This window comes from Mustelus asterias, chromosome 7 (assembly GCF_964213995.1).
Source record: "Mustelus asterias chromosome 7, sMusAst1.hap1.1, whole genome shotgun sequence".
In the NCBI taxonomy this organism is placed as follows: domain Eukaryota; kingdom Metazoa; phylum Chordata; class Chondrichthyes; order Carcharhiniformes; family Triakidae; genus Mustelus; species Mustelus asterias.
In genome coordinates, this window is record NC_135807.1 from 140,784,896 (window position 1) to 140,806,852 (window position 21,957).

Consider the following 21,957-nt stretch of genomic DNA (forward strand, 5'->3'; position numbering starts at 1 on the left):
CTCTTCCACTGCTACCCTCTGTCTTCTATGACCAAGCCAGTTCTGTATCCATCTTTCCAGCTCACCTGATCCCGTGTGACTTCACCTTCTGCACCAGTCTGCCATGAAGGACCTTGTCAAAGGCCTTTCTGAAGTCCATGTTGACAACATCCGCTGCCCTACCCTCATCAATCATCTTCATCACTTTCTCGAAAAACTCGATCAAGTTGGTGAGACACGACCTCCCCTTCACAAAACCATGATGCCTCTCGCCATACGGCCATTAATTTCCAAGTGGGAGTAAATTCTGTCCAATAATTGGAAGAATCCTTTCCAATAATTTCCCTACCACTGATGTAAGGCTCACCGGCCTGTAGTTACCTGGATTATCCTTGCTACCCTTCTTAAACAAAGGAACAACATTGGCTATTCTCCAATCATCTGGGACCTCCCCTGCAGCCAGTGAGGATACAAAGATTTCTCTCAAGGCCCCAGCAATTTCCTCCCTTGCCTCTCTCGCTATTCTGGGGTATATCCCATCAGGCCCTGGGGACTTGTCTACCTTAATGTTTCTCAAGACCCCCAACACCTCCTCCTTTTTGATCTCAACATGACACAAACTATCTACACGCCCTTCCCCAAACTCATCATCCACCAAGTCCTTCTCTTTGGTGAATACTGACGCAAAGTACTCATTTAATACCTCGCCCATTTCCTCTGGGTCCACGCTTCGATTCCCTCCCGTCCTTGAGTGGGCCAACCCTCTCCCTGGCTACCCTCTCACTCTTTATATATGTATAAAGCGCCTTGGGATTTTCCTTAATCCTGCTGACCAATGACTTTTTGTGACCCCTTTTAGCCCTCCTTATTCCTTGCTTGAGTTTCTTTCTACTTTCCTTGTATTCTACACTTGCTTTGTGTGTTCCCAGCCTCTTAGCCTTGACAAATGCTTCCTTTTTCTCTTTGACTAGGCTCACAATATCTCTTGTTATCCAAGGTTCCCAAAACTTGCAATACTTATCCTTTATCCATACAGGAATGTGCTGGTCCTGAATTCCTATCAACTTACACTTGAAAGCCTCCCGCATGCCAGATGTTGATTTGCCCTCAAACATCTGCCCCCAATCTACATTCTTCAGTTCCTGCCTAATATTGTTGTAATTAACCTTCCCCCAATTTAGCATCTTCACTTGAGGACTACACTTATCTTTATCCATCAGTACCTTAAAGCTTACTGAGTTGTGGTCACTGTTCCCGAACTGCTCCCCTACTGAAATGTCGATCACCAGGCCGGGCTCATTCCCCAATACCAGGTCCCATATGGCCCCTTCCCTAGTTGGACTAACTACATACTGGTTCAAGAAGCCCTCCTGGATGCTCCTCACAAACTCTGCCCCATTCATACCCCTAGCACTAAGTGAGTCCCAGTCAATATTGGGGAAGTTAAAATCTCCCACCACAACAACCCTGTTGCTTTTACACCTTTCCAAAATCTGCCTACATATGTGTTCTTCAATCTCCCGCTGGCAGTTGAGCGGCCGATAGTAAACCCCAACATTGTAACTACACCCATCCTATTCCTGAGCTCTACCCATATTGCATTGTTGTGTGAGCGCTCTGAGGTATCCTCCCAGAGTACAGCTGTGGTATTCTCCTTAGTAAGAAGTTTAACAACACCAGGTTAAAGTCCAACAGGTTTATTTGGTAGCAAAAGCCACACAAGCTTTCGAGGCTCTGAGCCCCTTCTTCAGGTGAGTGGGAATTCTGTTCACAAACAGAACTTATAAGACACAGACTCAATTTACATGAATAATGGTTGGAATGCGAATACTTACAACTAATCCAGTCTTTAAGAAACAAAACAATGGGAGTGGAGAGAGCATCAAGACAGGCTAAAAAGATGTGTATTGTCTCCAGACAAGACAGCCAGTGAAACTCTGCAGGTCCACGCAACTGTGGGAGTTACAAATAGTGTGACATAAATTCTGATTCTAGGATCGCATGATAAAGACTCAGGAGGAAAAAAGCAGAAATATTTATGTGAAATAGTGTGACATAAACCCAATATCCCGGTTGAGGCCGTCCTTGTGTGTGCGGAACCTGGCTATCAGTTTCTGCTCCGCGACTCTGCGCTGTCGTGTGTCGCGAAGGCCGCCTTGGAGAACGCTTACCCGAATATCAGAGGCCGAATGCCCGTGACCGCTGAAGTGCTCCCCAACAGGAAGAGAACAGTGACCAAGACACCACACAACCCTGCCACAGCAACCTCTGCAAGACGTGCCGGATCATCGACACAGATGCCATCATCTCACGCGAGAACACCATCCACCAGGTACACGGTACATACTCTTGCAACTCGGCCAACGTTGTCTACCTGATACGCTGCAAGAAAGGATGTCCCGAGGCATGGTACATTGGGGAAACTATGCAGACGCTGCGACAACGGATGAATGAACACCGCTCGACAATCACCAGGCAAGACTGTTCTCTTCCTGTTGGGGAGCACTTCAGCGGTCACGGGCATTCGGCCTCTGATATTCGGGTAAGCGTTCTCCAAGGCGGCCTTCGCGACACACGACAGCGCAGAGTCGCGGAGCAGAAACTGATAGCCAGGTTCCGCACACACAAGGACGGCCTCAACCGGGATATTGGGTTTATGTCACACTATTTCACATAAATATTTCTGCTTTTTTCCTCCTGAGTCTTTATCATGCGATCCTAGAATCAGAATTTATGTCACACTATTTGTAACTCCCACAGTTGCGTGGACCTGCAGAGTTTCACTGGCTGTCTTGTCTGGAGACAATACACATCTTTTTAGCCTGTCTTGATGCTCTCTCCACTCCCATTGTTTTGTTTCTTAAAGACTGGATTAGTTGTAAGTATTCGCATTCCAACCATTATTCATGTAAATTGAGTCTGTGTCTTATAAGTTCTGTTTGTGAACAGAATTCCCACTCACCTGAAGAAGGGGCTCAGAGCCTCGAAAGCTTGTGTGGCTTTTGCTACCAAATAAACCTGTTGGACTTTAACCTGGTGTTGTTAAACTTCTTACTGTGTTTACCCCAGTCCAACGCCGGCATCTCCACATCACGTATTCTCCTTAACCAGGAGTGTAACTCCCCCACCCCTTTTACATCCCCCTCTATCCCACGTGAAACATCTGTATCCTGGAATGTTAAACTGCCAATCCTGTCCTTCCCTTACCAAGTCTCTGTAATAGCAACAACATCATAATTCCAAGTACTAATCCAAGCTCTAAATTCATCTGCCTTACCTGTTAGATTTAAGACAACATGGGGAAACTTTTTTATTTAAACACTGAGTCATTGTGATCTGGAATGCACTTCCTGAAAGTGCGGTGGAAGCAGATTTAATAGTAACATTCAAAAGGCAATTGGATAACTATTTGAAAAAGAAACATTAGCATGTTGTTTGGGAAAGGGGGCAGGGAGCTAATTAGAAAGTTCTTTCAAGTCACCAGCACAGGTATGATGAACCAAATGGCCTCCTTCTGTGCTGCAACATTCTAGGATTCTATCTCGAACGTCTGTTCAACCAAAACAGTCCCAATTTAGGTATTTTGTCATATTTGTAACTCGTAGCAGTATGCAGCAGCCCGGTGAATCTGTGCAGTATCCCACCTCTCCCGTCAGCTCAACATCTTCCTTATAGCGTGGAGCTCAAAACTGCATGCAGTGCTCTAACTGGAGTCTTACTGTACACCACAGCAAAGTGGGGGGAGGGAGGGAGGGTTAGAGTAAGAAGGCAAGAGTTTGTGGAGATTAAACTGTTTCATTTCACAGTACACAGAAATTAAACAAAGATTTACTAAATGTCAAACTTGGCAACCCCTTCAATTAGAGCCAGTCTGTGTCATTATTTTTTTTTGTTTCTTCCTTAAGAGGAAACATTTTTTAAAGCTTTGTTATTTATAGCAATTTCTGAAGGAGAGATCGCCCAAGATCAGTGAAGTGGTTGTTTTGTGGCTGAAAACAGTTAAACTTCTTTACAACTAACACCTGCTGCAACTTAACCCAGACAACATAGCCGAGAATCACACTATACGGGAAATACTCTCTGTGGTTTAAGATCATGGCTCCAGAGATTCGGAAAACAGGCTCATGTAGCAGAAAAACAGTCCCTCAAGGGGCCAATCTAAGTTTCAAGCCATCCCTCTACAAAAATAACTGAACAAGAGGGGATGTGGTGGAGAGATGGGGCTCCCATCATATCGTACACGGCTCTATGAGGTGGCAGCTGGAACTGACACAGCTCACAGATGGGGAAGGTATGGGCCATTAACTTACACACCCTAACGTTAAATTTGCACCACAACACCATTCGGGAGGGAGGAAATTGAACTATTTCCAAAAATCAACCGCATCAACTACATTTATTACAGCTTCACTGTAAAATGGTCCCTTGCAAGCCAGCCCACAGATATCAGCATGGTTACAACAGCAATTGTACTTCTGGGAATCAACATCAACTCAACCTCTTCTGTACCGATTAGAACTGAACTTCCATTTTAAAAAGAGGCTGAACGAAAGGCAGAAGTGCAGCTGAAACTGATATATCACGGGTCAGCAAAATTCAGCAATCGTTTATGTCACAAGATTAAACCCAATTTTAGAACCACATACTATGGCACAAGAGAGTATATTCTGAGCAGAGTAATAGCATCCAAAAACTATTTAGCAAGCATTTATTACCCAGGAATATGATGCAATAAATCAAACTGAAACAGAATAGTAAATGCTGGATAAACTCAGCAGGTCTGGCAGCATCTGTGGAGAGAGAAACACAGTTAACGTTTCGAGTCTGTATGAAACTTCTACAGGAGTTCCACAGTGTGGACTTGAAACTTACTCTGTTTCTCAGCTCATAGGCACAGGCACAGTGATGACACTTACAGCAATAAAGGAAAAGTACCAAACAGCACCACCCAGGTCCAACTGTTCAAATTGGTTTATTGAATGACCGGTCCCCATTCCATTTCAGAACACATTAAGAATATCATAATTTATGTAGGAAAACAGTTAAAACAACTTGTATTTATATTGTATCTGTAACAAACAAAACCCCAGGTCACCATAGAAGCATAATCAGACAAAATGTCAGCTGAGGCTCAGACAGGGAAAGATGTCGGGTAAGTGGTCACAATGCTTGATGAAAGAGCTGGGTTAAGGAAGAGAGAGAGGTCTGAAGAGCAGGGTGGGGTAAGCAGCAGAATCAGATGAAGGATTGGTCTGAATCTTGGAAAAATGAAATCTGAAATTGCTCACATTATCGGGAGGCCAGGGAGGCACTGGTTAAGGGTTCAGTTTTTGGTACAGATAAGAAGCAGCAATCATCAGTGATTTGGGGGAGGAACTTTCTTCCACCATTGTGGATGTAGGAGATGGGAAGCGGTTAGGAAGTTTCAGGTCTCGAGGGATAATAAAATGAAGAGATCACAGTTGAGTATGTCAGTGATGAAGGCTTTGGGAGGAGGCAGGTTCCAGGAGATGCTGAGTTCCAGTGACTCTCCCCAAGAACAAGAACAAGATGAGGTCATCAGTGTAAAATAGGTGTTCAGGGTGGGAATGCATTGTAGCAAGCACTTGATTCAGAGATGGTCAAATGTGTTCAACAAACAACAGCATGGGTAATGTGGAGTCAGATTAAGGGGGAAAAAAAGAGGACGGATATGGTGAGAGTACAAATTCAGGAGTGTGATTTATTTCAACATTGAGAAAATGCAGAGATCACTGCTAATGAGATGGATGTGTGCTCATGAAGAGCAGGAGAACACACCCACTCAGTCTCTGCAAAGTGTCCTGGGCTGCTGCAGCTGTTCATCATCTCATGGGTCTCCAGTCCTACGCAGCAACCATGGTGAATGGCCAATTACTGGAGGCGTCTGTCCAAAATATCAGTGAGATATTTGGGTGAAAGTGATCAGATCCACATAATTCTTCATGTGCTTTACACAATTCACACAAACGAGCAGGGTTGTGGGAAATTAACAGATTATTCCATAAACAGATGCAACGAATGTCAGCACCATATGCCTAAATAAAGCTACCCTACAATCTCCATTCCAGAGTTACAATACTCACCAACAACAGATTCAGGAGGAGAATAAAATTGGCCATCAGAGAGGGGACCAGGATGGATGAGTGGTGCATGTTCTGATACATCAGATACTGTAAACACTCCTACATCAGGAAGAATGATACTTGTATTACAGACACTGGCAGAAGAAAATTAACGTCACTTAATACAATTTATATCCCTATAGCAACAGATTAAAGTTTGCAACTTGGTCGACTGATTTAACAGCATTACACCTTCCAAATTTGTAAACCAGCCTATTACTGATTTGAAAAGCAATGCAGCAAGAGTGGAATGGACAGAGAATAGCTTGTGAACAAAACAAGGGATTAGGTTGACATAATTGAAAAAAGACTAAGATTCAGTGTTATAAATCACCCTTAATCTGTACCATCTATATTCTCTGCTCGGTTAACAACTTAATCTGACAGCAGAACGAGGGGGTGAAGTGTACAAACAAAGAGCAACTGCACTTACTGTTTTCATCCTTCAACTCTTGTGGCAACACCTTAAAATCCAGGAACCAGGTCTCGATCCAGGCCAGTATGAAGGATATGATTGGCAGTAAATAGGCAAAGGCTGTACCTTGGACCAAGAGCTAAAGGAAAACAAGATCTGCTTAACAACTTAAAGAATGTGATGGAAGACAATCTCAGTAATGAAAAAAAAAATAATCAGGAGTCACTGGCTGGGCCAGCATTCATTGCCTACCCTAATTACCCTTCAGAAGATGGTAGTGAGTCTCCGCCATATGGTGTAGGTATACCCACAGTGCTGTTAGTGAGGGAGTTCCAGGATTTTGACACAGTGAAGGAACAGTGATATAGTTCCAAGTAAACATGGTCTGGCTTGGAGGGCAATTTGCAGGTGGTAGCCCCATGCATCTGCCGTCTCATCGTTGTAGGTGGTAGGGGTCGCGGGTTTGTGAAGTGCTGTCAAGGGAACCTTGGTAAGTTACCGCAGTGCATTGTGTAGACAATACACACTACTTCCTTTGTATGTCAGTGGCGGAGGCAGTGAATATTTAAGGTGATTGATGGGGTGCGGACAGCAGGCCGCTTTGTTCTGGATGGTGTTGAGCTTCGAGTGTTGTTGGAGCTGCACTCATCTAGGCAAGTGGAGAGTATTCCATCACACTCCTGACTTGTGTCTTGCAGATGGTAGACAGGTTTTGGGAAGTCAGGGGGGTCACTTACTTGGGTCAGAATTCCCAGGCTCTGACCTGATCTTGTAACTACAGGATTTATATGACTGGTCCAGTTCAGTTTCTAGTTAATGGTGATTCCTAGAAGGTTAATCATGGGGGATTCGGTGATGGTAATGCCAATGAATGACAGCAGGAGATAGTGAAGATTCCTTTTTGTTGGAGATGGTCATTGCCTGGCACTTATGTGGCGAATACTATTTGCCACTTACCAGGTCCAAGCCAGAATATTGTCCAGGACTTGCTGCATATGGATACTGACTGCTTCAGTATTTGAGGGGTTGTGAATGGTATTGAACATTGTGCAATCATCAGCGAATATCCCCATTTCTGACCTTGTGATGGAAGGAAGGTTATTGATGAAGCAGCTGAAGATGGTTGGGCCTCGGACACGACCCTGAGGAACTCCTGCAGAGATGTCTCAGAACTGAAAAGATTGACCTCCAATAACCAGAACCACCTTTTTTTGTGCTTAAGAATGACTCCAACCAGCAGAGCGTTTTACCCCCCATTCCCAACAAGTTCAGTTTGATGCCACACTCAGTCAAATGCTGCCTTTGTCAAGGGCAGACACACTCATCTCAACTGCAGAAATATCTTTCAGAGTATAGTTGCAGCCACTACATACCTTAGAAACAATAACTTTTACAATTAGAAAGGCACTGGTGACAGCTGTTGTAATCTGGAATAATGAAGAGAAGAAGCATTTACAGTTATAGGAGGAGTTACAAAGATTCAGTAATTCATCGCTGAGCATTGGTGGTGGACTAACCAATCTGAACTAACCAGTTAGGGCTGTGACCAGTCCAAATTATTGATTGGATCAGAGCACTTTTTCAGTAGATGACAAACATGACTGGCGCCACCCCAACCCCTCCCCAACTGGCGGTGCCCCAGGATTATGCACACTTCCTTATCAGCATGACATAGCCACCAGCAACAACAGTATTAAATGCTTCTTTTCCCTGCATCTGTTGCCCATATCTCAGAAATTCACATGTACACAACTTTCAAAAACAAACCTCACATCTGGTTTGAGAAAGGGATCCAAGCACAGAGTACAGATATGTAAATTTAATATCTTAAAACAGAAGACAAGAACAATGTCATCAGATCACTCACCGCAATGACCCACCAGTGGTTTATCCTACACAGGGCGTATGCAATAACCAGCGTAAGGAATCGGAACACTGCCAGTAACTGGAAAGGACAATAAGGATTAGATAAAAACTGCAAAAAGTTTAAAGCTACTTTAAACAACTATTTCAAGCGATCTGAGAAAATCTACTCACAAATATATCAAAGTAAGATTTGTGGAAGTTATAGTGAATAACTTCACTTTCTAAACTATGAATTATGCCACCATCTACCTAGAAAACAAAGATACAAATGGAATCATCTTGTTAGTAATTGTATTGAAACATAGGGTTAAATAATCAAACATCCAGATCTATACTGGTAATTATTCAGATCTTAGGGATGAATTAGGGATGGACAATAGATGCTGCCATGCCAGTCACACTCATCTCAAAGAAAACATTTTCATTGGATATTGTAAAAATATGACAATGTCCTCAGTGTGTTGTATTCTTATAATCAGGTTTGCCATGGGATTGCTGCTTGTGCCAGAGTTTGATTTACACAGAAAATAAGGTACCAATAATTCCACAACAAACATCCTGTAGCAAAGGCTTATCGTCACTCCAGGAGAATCTGTATTGGTGCACTAATATTCTGAAAGAGTAAGAGTATGGGGAAAGAACAGGGAAATGGTCAGGGCACAGAACTCTTTCAGACAGTTAGTATATGTGTACACTATTACTGTACAATTCCGGGATTCTATAACCACATTATATTGATCCAAAGGGATTTGAATGATTCAATCACCTCAAAACAAGCTGCAGTCAGCTTGAATGGGAATGTCAATAACTTGTTTTATTTCAATTCAATTTATCAATTGAACCAGTATCAATTGTACAAAGCCTGGAACCTTAGCAAAGAGAAATAGAGAATCACGGGATACGAGTGTCTATCTGTGAAATGTCCTGGAACATTTTCAACATGTGGTCTTCCTAAAAGCTATTTCCCCAGTCTGCACGGTCCCAATGCACAGTATTTCAGGTGAAGAGGGAACGGCAGTGGATACAATATACGGACGGCTCTTTCTGGGGTAACCTCAAATATGGCATCTGCAAACTAACAGTGTGAAAGAAACTATGGTCAACGAGAGGCTATGGGATGAGAGTCAACACCACAGCAAGGCGTACTGAAAACTAGTTTATGTTAATAGAAACAAGGGAAACTCAACTGCTGGGGTTTTGCTAGTTTTGGAAAAGTGGGCAGCTGCCTAGTGGAGGCTAGGAACATCTCAAGACTATGGAGGGGCTGGGCTTTCTGGGATGTGGGTCACTCTGGCGAAGTCAACATTGTTTCCCATCTCCAATTGTTCATTATCATTAACCACATGCTATCCATTCTCCATCAGGTCCTCTCCCCTCTTCTGTTCTCTCCCAGTCACAATGTTTCCATTCTCGATAATTTGATAAACCTAACCGCCTGCATGTTTATCAAATGGTACCCTCAGTGACGAGGTATTTACAGAATCTACAAGGATATATACAAACCCATGATCATGGAAAGCTACAGTAAAAGAGTTTAATACTTACATTTAATTCTATTATCCATAGCAAACCAACAAATAAAAGGTCAAACGTAACAAATAAGCAGAAAGTCCTTCTGACATCGGAAATAGGTTTTTTGTCGCTGTATGGCTCTAATCTAGCAGTAAGTTGGGAAGTGTTAATGGAATGTGTGGTACTAAGGGATGCACCGGAAGTGAAGCGATTAACTCGAGCATCGTCCTGGTCATTCAGCGATCTGCTCATCCTGCACAGCTCTACCACAGCTTCAGCATCACCACAAGCAGCTGTTCAAGAACAGAAACAAGAGAGTTCAGCAGAGGAATGCAGCAGGAGTGTGTCAAAACAGTAACAAGTGTAGCTCACTTTCCTTGAATAAAGCCACAAATTTGATGTGACTATAACTCCCTCAAATGAAAATAAGAGTCACCAGCAACACTTTGCACAGAGCATCACATAGGGCAAGCCCATATGGACCAGGGCATTAAGGGAACACTTTCCAATATACACATTACTCCACGTGCCCTGCTCAATGTAGCATTATCACCCCAGAGTCATTGCTTCTTGGTGTTAGTTCTGCTAACAATTGTATACACCTTTAACGTAGCAAAAAGTCCCTCTGCGCTTCACAACAAATTTTGTTCACCAAATCATGTCAGGAAATATTAGGACAAATGATCAGAAAGGTAGGTTTTTGTTAGTGTGTTATAATAAGCATTTTTCTATTTGAATGTATATACTGATGTCTTAAGCATAGAACATAGGTTACAGCGCAGTACAGGCCCTTCGGCCCTCGATGTTGCGCCGACCAGTGAAACCAATCTAAAGCCCCTCTAATCTATACTATTCCAATATCATCCAATAACATAAGCAGGTAAGAGCATGTGTGAGTGACGTCATTGGTAGCACGGGCTTTCATGGGTTTAATCTTACCAAGAAGACTTATAAACTAGTGAGGAATTTAGCAACATCACAGACACGGGAACATTCCATTTGTAGATCTAGTCGCACTCATTCAGAATCACCACAGCCCTCAGGCGATTGAAGATAAAAGCAATTTACTACGGATGCTGGAATCTGAAACAAAAACAGAAAATGCTGGAAAGTCTCAGTAGGTCTGACAGCATCTGTGGAGAGAAAATAAGAGTTAACATTTCAAAACATTAGCTCTATTCTCTCTCCACAAATGCTGTCAGACATGTCGATCTGGATAGGGCGGCACGGTAGCACAGTGGTTAGCACTGCTGCTTCACAGCTCCAGGGTCCCGGGTTCGATTCCCGGCTCGGGTCACTGTCTGTGTGGAGTTTGCACATTCTCCTCGTGTCTGCGTGGGTTTCCTCCGGGTGCTCCGATTTCCTCCCACAGTCCAAAGATGTGCGGGTTAGGTTGATTGGCCAGGTTAAAAATTGCCCCTTAGAGTCCTGGGATGTGTAGGTTAGAGGGATTAGCGGGTAAATATGTGGGGGTAGGGCCTGGGTGGGATTGTGGTCAGTGCAGACTCGATGGGCCGAATGGCCTCCTTCTGCACTGTAGGGTTTCTATGATTTCTATGATCTCCTCGTGTTTGCGTGGGTTTCCTCCGGGTGCTCCGGTTTCCTCCCACAGTCTGAAAGACGTGCTGGTTAGGTGGATTGGCCATGCTAAATTCTCCCTCAGTGTATCCAAACAGGCACTGGAGTGTGGTGACTGGGGGATTTTCACAGTAACTTCATTGCAGTGCAAATGTGAGCCTACTTGTGACTAATAAATAAAATTAAAATAAACATCTGAGATTTTCCAGCATTTTCTGTTCTTGTTTCAAGTTTCATCGTCATTTTCGGAAGACGGGACAGTCTGTAGTTAATTTTGTTGCTGAATTACACCAGCATTCTGAACATTGAGTTTGGTGTAGTATTGGAGGAATTGTTGTGAGACAAACTAGTTTGTGACATTAATGAGGACAGCACTTAGCATCGTTTTTTGGGAGAGGCCACATTGACTTTCAAGGAATCCCCTGCAACAGATTGTCCATTGTCCTCTGAAAAATGGCCAGACTGGAGGACAGCCCAAAAACCAGAGGGTTGCATTTGAAAAAACCTTTATGAGTGTTGATTGTGACATTCTGTTTTGAGTCCTCCTATAACAAAAGCTGCTGGTAGGTGTGCCTCATGTCAAGTTTTGACAACGTCTTGCCTCCTCCAAGGGTTGAAAACATCTTCCACCCATGGCAACAGGTAAACGTCCAGCTTGGAGGATTGATTAATGGTAAGTTTGTAATCCACACATATGTGCCCCATATCATCACTTTTAAGAACAGGAACAATTGGTCAATGTGAAAACTGAGTGGCTCCAAGCCTCAGCAACCAGTCCAACTCCTCCTGCACTTTTCCTTTCATGGCAAAGGATCTATCAACAATTTAAATGTAGTGCCATGCAATGTACGCAGTTCACATTTGAAAACCCCAGGATATTTCTGAATGACATCCTCTGTCAACTGTGCGCGCTTAATAATCACCCTAGTTCAACGGAATTTTACTGAGCCAGTCACGTCCTAGTAGACTAGGCCCTTTTCCTTTTACCACAGGAGCAGAGCTCTTGTTTCTTGGCTCTTGAATACAACGTCCACCTTCTTGGCTGCTGGATGCAACATCTCATGCAATGGTATAGCATTTCTAGTGTACATCCGAAGTTGGATCTCTGTTGCCTGTTTAGAGCCCCAAGTCTCCTCACTGAATACAGATGCAGAAGGCTTCTGTTGCCACCTCCATCTTGATTTGTTTTCCATCAACCTCCATTGTAGAATAGATAAATTTGGTGCACCCCTGCCTGCTGCGAGCTTTCCAGGAGATCTACAGCTGACTCAGGCTTTTTTGAATTTGAATTTCCCTGTTCAGCCTTCGACTTGCTCCTAGCACTCCTTCATTTCTTAGCTAAATGACCTCTTTTGTTGCAATGGTGACAAACAGCATTCATAAATAGTTAGACAACATTCTGATCACAGGGAAAAAGGAGAAGCAGCCACTCAGCAACCTGGACTAAGTGTTTAAAGAGATTTTCAGATGCAGGATTGACTCGTATCAAGTGCAGCTTCCTGGCACAGAATGTGGAATATTTGGGTCACGAAAATCACAGTTTAGGGTCTGTCCCCAGTGGAAGCCAAAGTCAGAGCTATCAAGGAAGCTCCAAACCCCACAAGTGTGTCTGAGCTCAAGTCATTTCTGGGCATGGTAAATTTCTACAGGAGGTTTTTGCTACACCTTTCAATGGTGTTGGTGTCACTATCCACTACTTCACAAAGAAACAAAATGGAAATGGGGCCAGCACAGAAGCTTTCAAGAAAGCAAAAGAGCTAATTCAATCAGCCAATTTGCTGGTTCATTTTGATCAAGACAAGAGAACTCAATTCGCTCTGCGATGTCTTGCCCTCAGATATTGGGCAGTACTCTCATCTGATGGAGGAGAGTCAGAAAATCCCATTGGCTTTGCATCACAACCGCTGGCAACAGCCGAGAAGGAATATTCGCAGTTAGACAAGGAAAGTCTAGCCATTGTTTTTGCTGTGAAATGGCTTCATTAGTCCCTTCATGGTTGTTCATTTGCTATATGGACAGACCACAAGCCATTGATGAGTATTTTCAGTGAATCCAAGTGCATTCCTCCCCATGGCCTCAGTGCAAGACTCTCACATTGTCAGCTTACCAGTATAACATTGTATATCGGGCAAGGAAGGACAATGCAAACATAAATGCATTGAGTCATCCCCCTTTACCAGACATTATTTCCTCCAGAGACAATTTTCTTGCTTGAGAGACTTTCACATTCTCCAGCGAATGCTAAAGAGATTAAGCAGTGGATGGACCGGGACTCTGTTCTATCTCAGGTGAAGAGATTCCTTGTGCAGGGCTGGCCTACGGTTATTGGAGATGAAGAATGGAGACCATCTGCAAAGTGGAAAGATGAGCTAAATGTGCAGGATGTTTGTATCCTTTGGGGTTCAAGTGGTTTAGCAGAGTGAGCTGTTCAGACACAAAGGAGGATTGAGGAGAATGGCAGGTGGTACTTTGGAAACTAAACTCTCACAGTTCTTATTCTAGTATCGTATCACGCCACAAACAACAACAGGGCTCGCACCAGCCCAATCACTGATCGGCAGGAAGCCAAAGTCTCACTTGGATCCAGATGCCAAAGTGAGAATGGGAAGGAAATTGGAAAAGCAGGAGAGACATAACTACCATGCTAAGGAGAGAGATTTCAATCTGAATGATTGTGTCTACATAAGGAATTTTGGCAGTGATCAATGATGGCTGCCTGGAGTTATTTTCAACCAAAGCAGTCCAGTATCCAGTGAAACTAACCACAGATACCAGGAGCACTTCTGTCTACGCCATGACTCGGAGACAGCAAACGTTCCAGATGACCCGGTAAAAAGAAATGCTGCTGTGGACTTCCAACAGGAAATGATTCCTGATATACAACCATTTCCAGTGAACTCTACTCCAGGCGAGGATGAAGGACATTCATTCACAGATATTCAATCCACTCCTGTGCCCACAAGTCCAGCTCCACTGAAACAAGCCTCATCAGTGTCTACCGAGTCATCAGTGGTAATGTGCCGGTCACACCTTAGTTCCTGAAAGATTGATGTATTGTTGAGGCATGAGTTTCATTATGTTTCTTTCCTTAAAGGGGGAATTTCTGGGAGGGGGTGGGGTAATGTCCTTAGCGGATACGAGCATGTGAGAGTGTCATTGGTAGCACGGGCTTTCGCAGGTTTAGTCTTATCACAAGGGACCTGTGTAACTAGCCACCTCTAGTTTGGAGTCCATGCTGTACTGTAGTTTGATATTTTTATAAGTTGATTGAATTTCACAACATGCTTTTTGCGGCCAGGTTATCACAGTTTTAAAGAAATGCCTTGAAAGAGGAGAGGGGAAGACAGGCAGAAATTGAGCGAGGAAATTACAAGCTGAGGGCCTTCGGCAATTGAAAGCACAGCCACCAATGGTGGGTGGAATGATTAAAATCAAAAATGCTGAGGACACCAGAAATGGAAATGCACAGGTATCTCTGAGGACTGTAGAGCTGGAGGAAGAGAGAGTGGGAAGGACAAGGTTACGGAGGGATTTAAATATATGAAATAAGAATTTTTAAATCTAGACAGTGCCAGACTAACGTTGGTCAGTGAACACACGGGCGATGTGTGAATGAGACTTATTGCAAGTTAGCACACAGGCAACAGAGTTTTGGATGAGCAGAAGGTTACAGACAAATGCTGTGTTCCATTCAGTATTTGACAAGATGCACTGACCATGGAACAAACATTTAATAGTTCAAATAGCATCGGTGCAGAAAAAAGAATGAATGTTTCAAGTGTGAATACTTTGGAAGTGCCATCCATAAGATCATAAGATATAGGAGCAGAATTAGACCATTCAGCCCATCAAGTCTGTTCCACCGTTCAATCATGGCTGACAGGTTTCTCAACCACATTCTCCTGCCTTTTCCCCGTAACCTTTCATCCCCATACCAATCTCTGTCTTAAATACACTCAATGTCTTGGCCTCCACAGCTTTCTGTGGCAATGAATTCCACAGATTCACCACCCTCTGGCTGAAGAAATTCCCCCTCATTTTAGTTCATTTCTGAAATGCTCGCCTTTTTTCTATCTCCATAGACACTGACTGACTGCCAAGCATTTACAGGATTTCATACTTTGGTTTCAGATGTTCTTTTTGCTTTAGTAAAGGATTCTATGTTATTCTATATAAACTGTCCTTATTTTAATCATGATGTGGAGATGCCGGCGTTGGACTGGGTTAAACACAGTAAGAGTTTTAACAACACCAGGTTAAAGTCCAACAGGTTTATTTGGTAGCAAATGCCATTAGCTTTCGGAGCGCTGCTCTTTCGTCAGATGGAGTGGATATCTGCTCTCAAACAGGGCATACAGAGACCCAAAATCAAGTTACAGAATACTGATTAGAATGCGTATCTCTACAGCCAACTAGGTTTCTAGTTTAACCTCCTCAGAAGACAAACACGGGACACGGTGGACAGAGTACCCTTCGTCGTCCAGTACTTCCCCGGAGCGGAGAAGCTACGGCATCTCCTCCGGAGCCTTCAACATGTCATTGATGAAGACGAACATCTCGCCAAGGCCATCCCCACACCCCCACTTCTTGCCTTCAAACAACCGCACAACCGCAAACAGGCCATTGTCTGCAGCAAACTACCCAGCCTTCAGGAGAAGTGACCACGACACCACACAGCCCTGCCACAGCAACCTCTGCAAGACGTGCCGGATCATCGACACGGATGCCATCATCTCACATGAGAACACCAGGTACACGATACCTACTCTTGCAACTCGGTCAACGTTGTCTACCTGATACGCTGCAGGAAAGGATGTCCCGAGGCATGGTACATTGGGGAAACCATGCAGACGCTACGACAACGGATGAATGAACACCGCTCGACAAACACCAGGCAAGACTGGTCTCTTCCTGTGGGGGAGCACTTCAGCAGTCACGGGCATTCAGCCTCTGATCTTCGGGTAAGTGTTCTCCAAGGTGGCCTTCACAACACATGACAGCGCAGAATCGCTGAGCAGAAAATGATAGCCAAGTTCCGCACACGAGGACGGCCTAAACCGGGATATTGGGTTTATGTCACATTATCAGTAACCCCCACAGCTTGCCTCCTGGACTTGCAGAATCTCACTGGCTGTCCTGTCTGGAGACAATAAACATCACTTTAACTTGTGCTTAATGCTCCCTCCACCCACATTGTCTGTATCTTTAAGACCTGGTTGGCTGTAGAGATTCGCATTCTAATCAGTATTCTGTAACTTGATTTTGTGTCTCTGTGCCCTGTTTGAGAGCAGATATCCACTCCATCTGACGAAGCAGGAGCGCTCCGAAAGCTAATGGCATTTGCTACCAAATAAACCTGTTGGACTTTAACCTGTTGTTGTTAAAACTCTTACTTATTTTATTCACCAGAGGACCATATGGACACAAAATTCAAAGGCCACAAAATTGGACAGGGCCTAAAAATGGTGGGGTGATCACCATGTCCATCACCATGGACAGAATGGTGAAGGCAGCATTCGGCATGCTTGGTTTCATCGGTCAGAACATTGAATACAGGAGTTGGGACGTCTTGTTGAAGTTGGACAAGACATTGGTAAGGCCACACTTGGAATACTGTGTACAGTTCTGGTCACTCTATTATAGAAAGGATATTATTAAACTAGAAAGAGTGTAGAAAAGATTTACTAGGATGCTACCGGGACTTGATGGTTTGAGTTATAAGGAGAGGCTGGATAGACTGGGACTATTTTCTCTGGAGCGTAGAAGGCTGAGGGGTGATCTTATAGAAGTCTATAAAATAACGAGGGGCACAGATCAGCTAGATAGTCAATATCTTTTCCCAAAGGGAGGGGAGTCTAAAACTAGAGGGCATAGGTTTAAGGTGAGAGATACAAAAGTGTGCAGAGGGACAATTTTTTCACACAGAGGGTGGTGAATGTCTGGAACAAGCTGCCAGAGGTAGTAGTCGAGGCGGGTACAATTTTGTCTTTTAAAAAGCATTTAGATAGTTACACGGGTAAGATGTGTGTAGAGGGATGTGGGCCAAATGCGGGCAATTGGGATTAGCTTTGGGGTTTTAAAAAAAAAAGGGCAGCATGGACAAGTTGGGCCGAAGAGCCTGTTTCTATGCTGTAAACCTCTATGACTCTATGAGGGTTACCCTGCACATGTTGCATTCAATGCAGGCAGAATGACATTTTGCACTGTTGATTGCTGCATAGCTCAGCAGGGGGTTCAAAATCATGAAAGACGAGTACCAGTTAAAGTCAGCCCAGGTTACTTAAAGGCACTGGATGGCAGAGGGGGGAGAGGCAGGGTTGCATTGTGATTAAAGTAGCTGCTGGAGCTTTTGTTAGAAGTGATTTTGACATGGGGAATACTCAATAATGGCACAACATGGCAGAGTGCAGGATCCAACATTTTCAAATTTTCCATTGTTAGCCATGATTAACAAACTTTTCTTTTGGGGTTTTGCGCCTTGAAGAAATGTATAGTTGCTGTAAACAATGTAATAATTCTTTAAAGATTTCCTTGCCTATGTACTATCATATCTTTTAATGTATTTACCAATACACCTCAGCCAATTTGCCTCTCATTCCTTTGTTCAAATTTAACACCTTGGTTTCAGATTGAACTGCAGGGAGTCCTCATTTAAAATGGTGGTTACATTCCTGAAAATCATCAATTTCATAGAATCATAGAACCCCTAGAGTACAGGAGGCCATTTGGCCCATCGAGTCTGTACTAACCACAATCCCACCCAGGCCCTATTCCCGTAACCCCACATGTTTATCCTACTAATTTACTAGGGTCAATTTAGCATGGCTAATGCACCTAACCCGCATGTGTTTGGACTGTGGGAGCACCCGGAATAAACCCACACAGACACGGGGAGAAAGTGCAGACTCCACAGACAGTGAACCGAGGCTGGAATTGAACGTGGCATCCTGGCGCTGTGAGGCAGCAGTGCTAACTGTGCCACCGTGCTGTTTAAGCAAAACCCCTTGAAGGGAAGCATGGTTTTCCATAGTCTGAAATACTGAACAGTAAGTGACTTTAAAGTTGCTGCCTTGATTGCAGGCTTCATTCTGCAGAGGCCTCTTTAAAACATCCAATTTACAAGAGTTCCTCAAACACAGATACTGTACAGTACAGAGCAGTACTGTTGGGTAGCAAAGAATCCCTTTAAAAACAGAAGTGCACAAAAGTTCTTCAGGTACATACTGTATCAAAGAAATTTGAAAAGCAGTTTACAGTACACTATTTTTACTGCAACGTACATTACAGTAGAGAATGTAATTGGGGGAGTTGTGGGGTGGTGGTTAACCTGAAAACAACAATGTTCCTCAGATGTACAGAAAGGACAAAACGGTACTGATCAAAAGCCAGATTCCGCACAGAATCACTGGCCGGGTCATGCTCGGACATCACATTCCATCATCACAGTGTCCGCACAATTTTAAATAGGGAATATTGACTTCAAATGAAACTCAGACATAAAAAATAAAGCCCTTTAAAATGAAACCACTTGAAAAGAGTAGACTAAAATGGGGATTTACTGCACCTCACTTTCAATGCAAAATTCTATCATAACATGGTTACTCACCTCTAAAGGTTTTTTTTAAACATTAATTAGCCCTTTCTCGTCACATAATACTAGATCTAGTGGAAGAGCATCTTGGGGATAGCGATCATAACTATCTCCTTTATGCTTGCATTGGAAAAAGAGAGGATCAGGCAAGCTAGGAAAGCGTTTATATGGAGTAAGGGGAAATATGAAAACATAAGGCAGCAAATTAGAGGAGTAAATTGGAAGGAGGTATTCTCGGGGAAATGTACTGAAGAGAGGTGGCAGTTTTTCAAGGAATGTCTGTCTAGAGTTCTACAGAGTAAGAAGTTTAACAACACCAGGTTAAAGTCCAACAGGTTTATTTGGTAGCAAAAGCCACACGGCTTTTGCTACCAAATAAACCTGTTGGACTTTAACCTGGTGTTGTTAAACTTCTTACTGTGTTTACCCCAGTCCAACGCCGGCATCTCCACATCACGAGTTCTACAGGACAACGTTCCGAGCAGACAGGGAGGAGTTGGTAGGTTAAAGGAACCATGGTGCACGAAAGCTGTGCGGGACCTAGTCGAGAAGGAAAGCGTACAAAAGGTTCCGAGAGCTTGGCGAAGATAGGGATCTAGATGAGTATACGGCTTGTAGGAAAGGACTAAAGGAGGAAATTAGGAGAGCCAGAAGGGATCACGAGAAGGCCCTGGCAGGTAGGATTAAGGAAAACCCTAAAGCGTTCTATAAATATGTGAAGAGTAAAAGGATGAGACGTGAAGGAATAGGGCCTATAAAAGGTGAAGGCGGGAAAGTCTGTACGGAATCAGTAGAAATGGCAGAGGTGCTTAATGAGTATTTTGCATCGGTTTTCTCAGAGGGGAAGGACCTGGGTGGATGTACTGTGGGCTTGCGGTGGACTGAAAGGATTGAGTATGTGGACTTTAACAAAGAGGCTGTGCTGGAATCTTTGAATGGCATCAAGATAGATAAGTCGCCGGGTCCGGATGGGATGTACCCCAGGTTACTGTGGGAGGCGAGGGAAGAGATTGCAGAGCCTCTGGCAATGATCTTTGCGTCATCGATGGAGACGGGAGAGGAACTGGGGGATTGCGGATGTGGTTCCTATTTTCAAGAAGGGGAATAGGGATAGCCCAGGAAATTACCGACCGGTGAGTCTAACCTCAGTGGTTGGTAAGCTGATGGAGAAGATCCTGAGGGACAAGATTTATGAGCATTTAGAGAGGTTTAGTATGCTCAAGAATACTCAGCACAGCTTTGTCAAAGGCAGATCGTGCCTTACGAGCCTGGCGGAGTTCTTCGAAAATGTGACTAAACACATTGACGAAGGGAAGGCGGTAGATGTGGTTTATATGGATTTTAGCAAGGCGTTCGATAAGGTCCCCCATGCAAAGCTTCGAGAAAAAGTGAGAGGACATGGGATCCAAGGGGCTGCTGCCCGGTGGATCCAGAACTGGCTTGCCCAAAGGAGGCAGAGAGTGGGTATAGATGGGTCTTTTTCTAATTGGAGGTCGGTCACCAGTGGTGTTCCCCAGGGATCTGTTCTGGGACCCTTGCTGTTTGTCATTTTCATAAATGAGCTGGATGAGGAAGTGGAGGGATGGGTTGGTAAGTTTGCCGACGACACGAAGGTTGGTGGGGTTGTGGATAGTCTGGAGGGATGTCAGAAGTTACAGAGGGACATAGATAGGATGCAAGACTGGGCGGACAAGTGGCAGATGGACTTCAACCCAGGTAAATGCGTAGTGGTCCGTTTTGGCAGTTCAAATGGGATGAAGGAGTACAATATAAAGGGAAAGACTCTTAGTACTGTAGAGGATCAGAAGGACCTTGGGGTCCGGGTCCATAGGACTCTAAAATCAGCCCCGGAGGTGGAGGTGGTGGTTAAGAAGGCGTATGGTGTGCTGGCCTTTATCAATCGAGGGATTGAGTTTCGGAGTCCGGGGATAATGATGCAGCTATGTAAGACCCTCGTCAGACCCCACTTGGAGTACTGTGCTCAGTTCTGGTCGCCTCATTGCAGGAAGGATGTGGAAAAGATTGAAAGGGTGCAGAAGGGATTTACAAGGATGTTGCCTGGATTGAGTGGCATGCCTTATGAGGATAGGCTGAGGGAGCTCGGTCTTCCAATTTGAGCTAACACTCAAGATTTCTATTCCGGGATGCACTGCAAACCTCACAGCCAGCTATTCAACCGTGACAGAAAGGATTTACTCGGATGGTACCGGGACTTGATGGATTGAGTTAGGAGAGGCTGGATAGACTGGGACTTTTTTCTCTGGAGCGTAGGAGGCTGAGGGGTGAACTTATAGAGGTCCGTAAAATAATGAGGGGCATAAATCAGATAAATAGTCAATATCTTTTCCCAAAGGTAGGGGAGTCTAAAACTAGAGGGCATAGGTTTAAGGTGAGAGGGGAGAGATACAAAAGTGTCCAGAGGGGCATTTTTTTCACACAGAGCGTGGAGAGTGTCTGGAACAAGCTGCCAGAGGTAGTAGTAGAGGCGGGTACAATTTTGTCATTGAAAAAGCATTTAGATAGTTACATGGTTAAGATGGGTATAGAGGGATATGGGCCAAATGCGGGCAATTGGGATGAGCTTAGGGGTTTTCAAAAAAAGGGCGGCATGGACAATTTGGGCTGAAGGGCCTGTTTCCATGCTGTAAACCTCTCTGAATGTGGCTTTTGCTCCCAAATAAACCTGTTGGACTTTAACCTGGTGTTGTGAGACTTCTTACAATGTGGAGAGAGGCAGGACATGAATAAAGCTGAGGGACCACCCCTGCTCCCCCCCTCTCCCCACCATATGGTCAGCGACAAGAGAGACTCTTCAAGCTGCTGTCAACAACAAAACACAATTCCTCAAATAAACACAATTTACACTGTGAGGG

At 44.1% G+C, this 21,957-nt stretch overlaps 1 protein-coding gene across 5 annotated transcripts in view; it reads right to left on the reverse strand.

The window, feature by feature from the left end:
• The window catches only part of stard3nl (STARD3 N-terminal like), a 45,916-nt gene that overhangs the window by 22,487 nt on the left and 1,472 nt on the right, over positions 1 to 21,957 (reverse strand). For 2 of the 5 annotated variants that reach the window (XM_078216955.1, XM_078216959.1), the window contains exons 2-7: positions 9,949 to 10,208; positions 8,575 to 8,652; positions 8,405 to 8,482; positions 7,911 to 7,964; positions 6,556 to 6,676; positions 6,084 to 6,182 (exon numbers count right to left, since the gene is read on the reverse strand). In XM_078216955.1, the coding sequence (XP_078073081.1) occupies positions 6,084 to 6,182; positions 6,556 to 6,676; positions 7,911 to 7,964; positions 8,405 to 8,482; positions 8,575 to 8,652; positions 9,949 to 10,167 (649 nt within the window). In that variant the 5' untranslated portion in view covers positions 10,168 to 10,208. Of the gene's footprint in view, positions 1 to 6,083; positions 6,183 to 6,555; positions 6,677 to 7,910; positions 7,965 to 8,404; positions 8,483 to 8,574; positions 8,653 to 9,948; positions 10,209 to 10,854; positions 11,049 to 21,957 lie in introns of all 5 variants that reach the window. The other 3 variants (XM_078216956.1, XM_078216958.1, XM_078216960.1) reach the window with 3 other exon arrangements.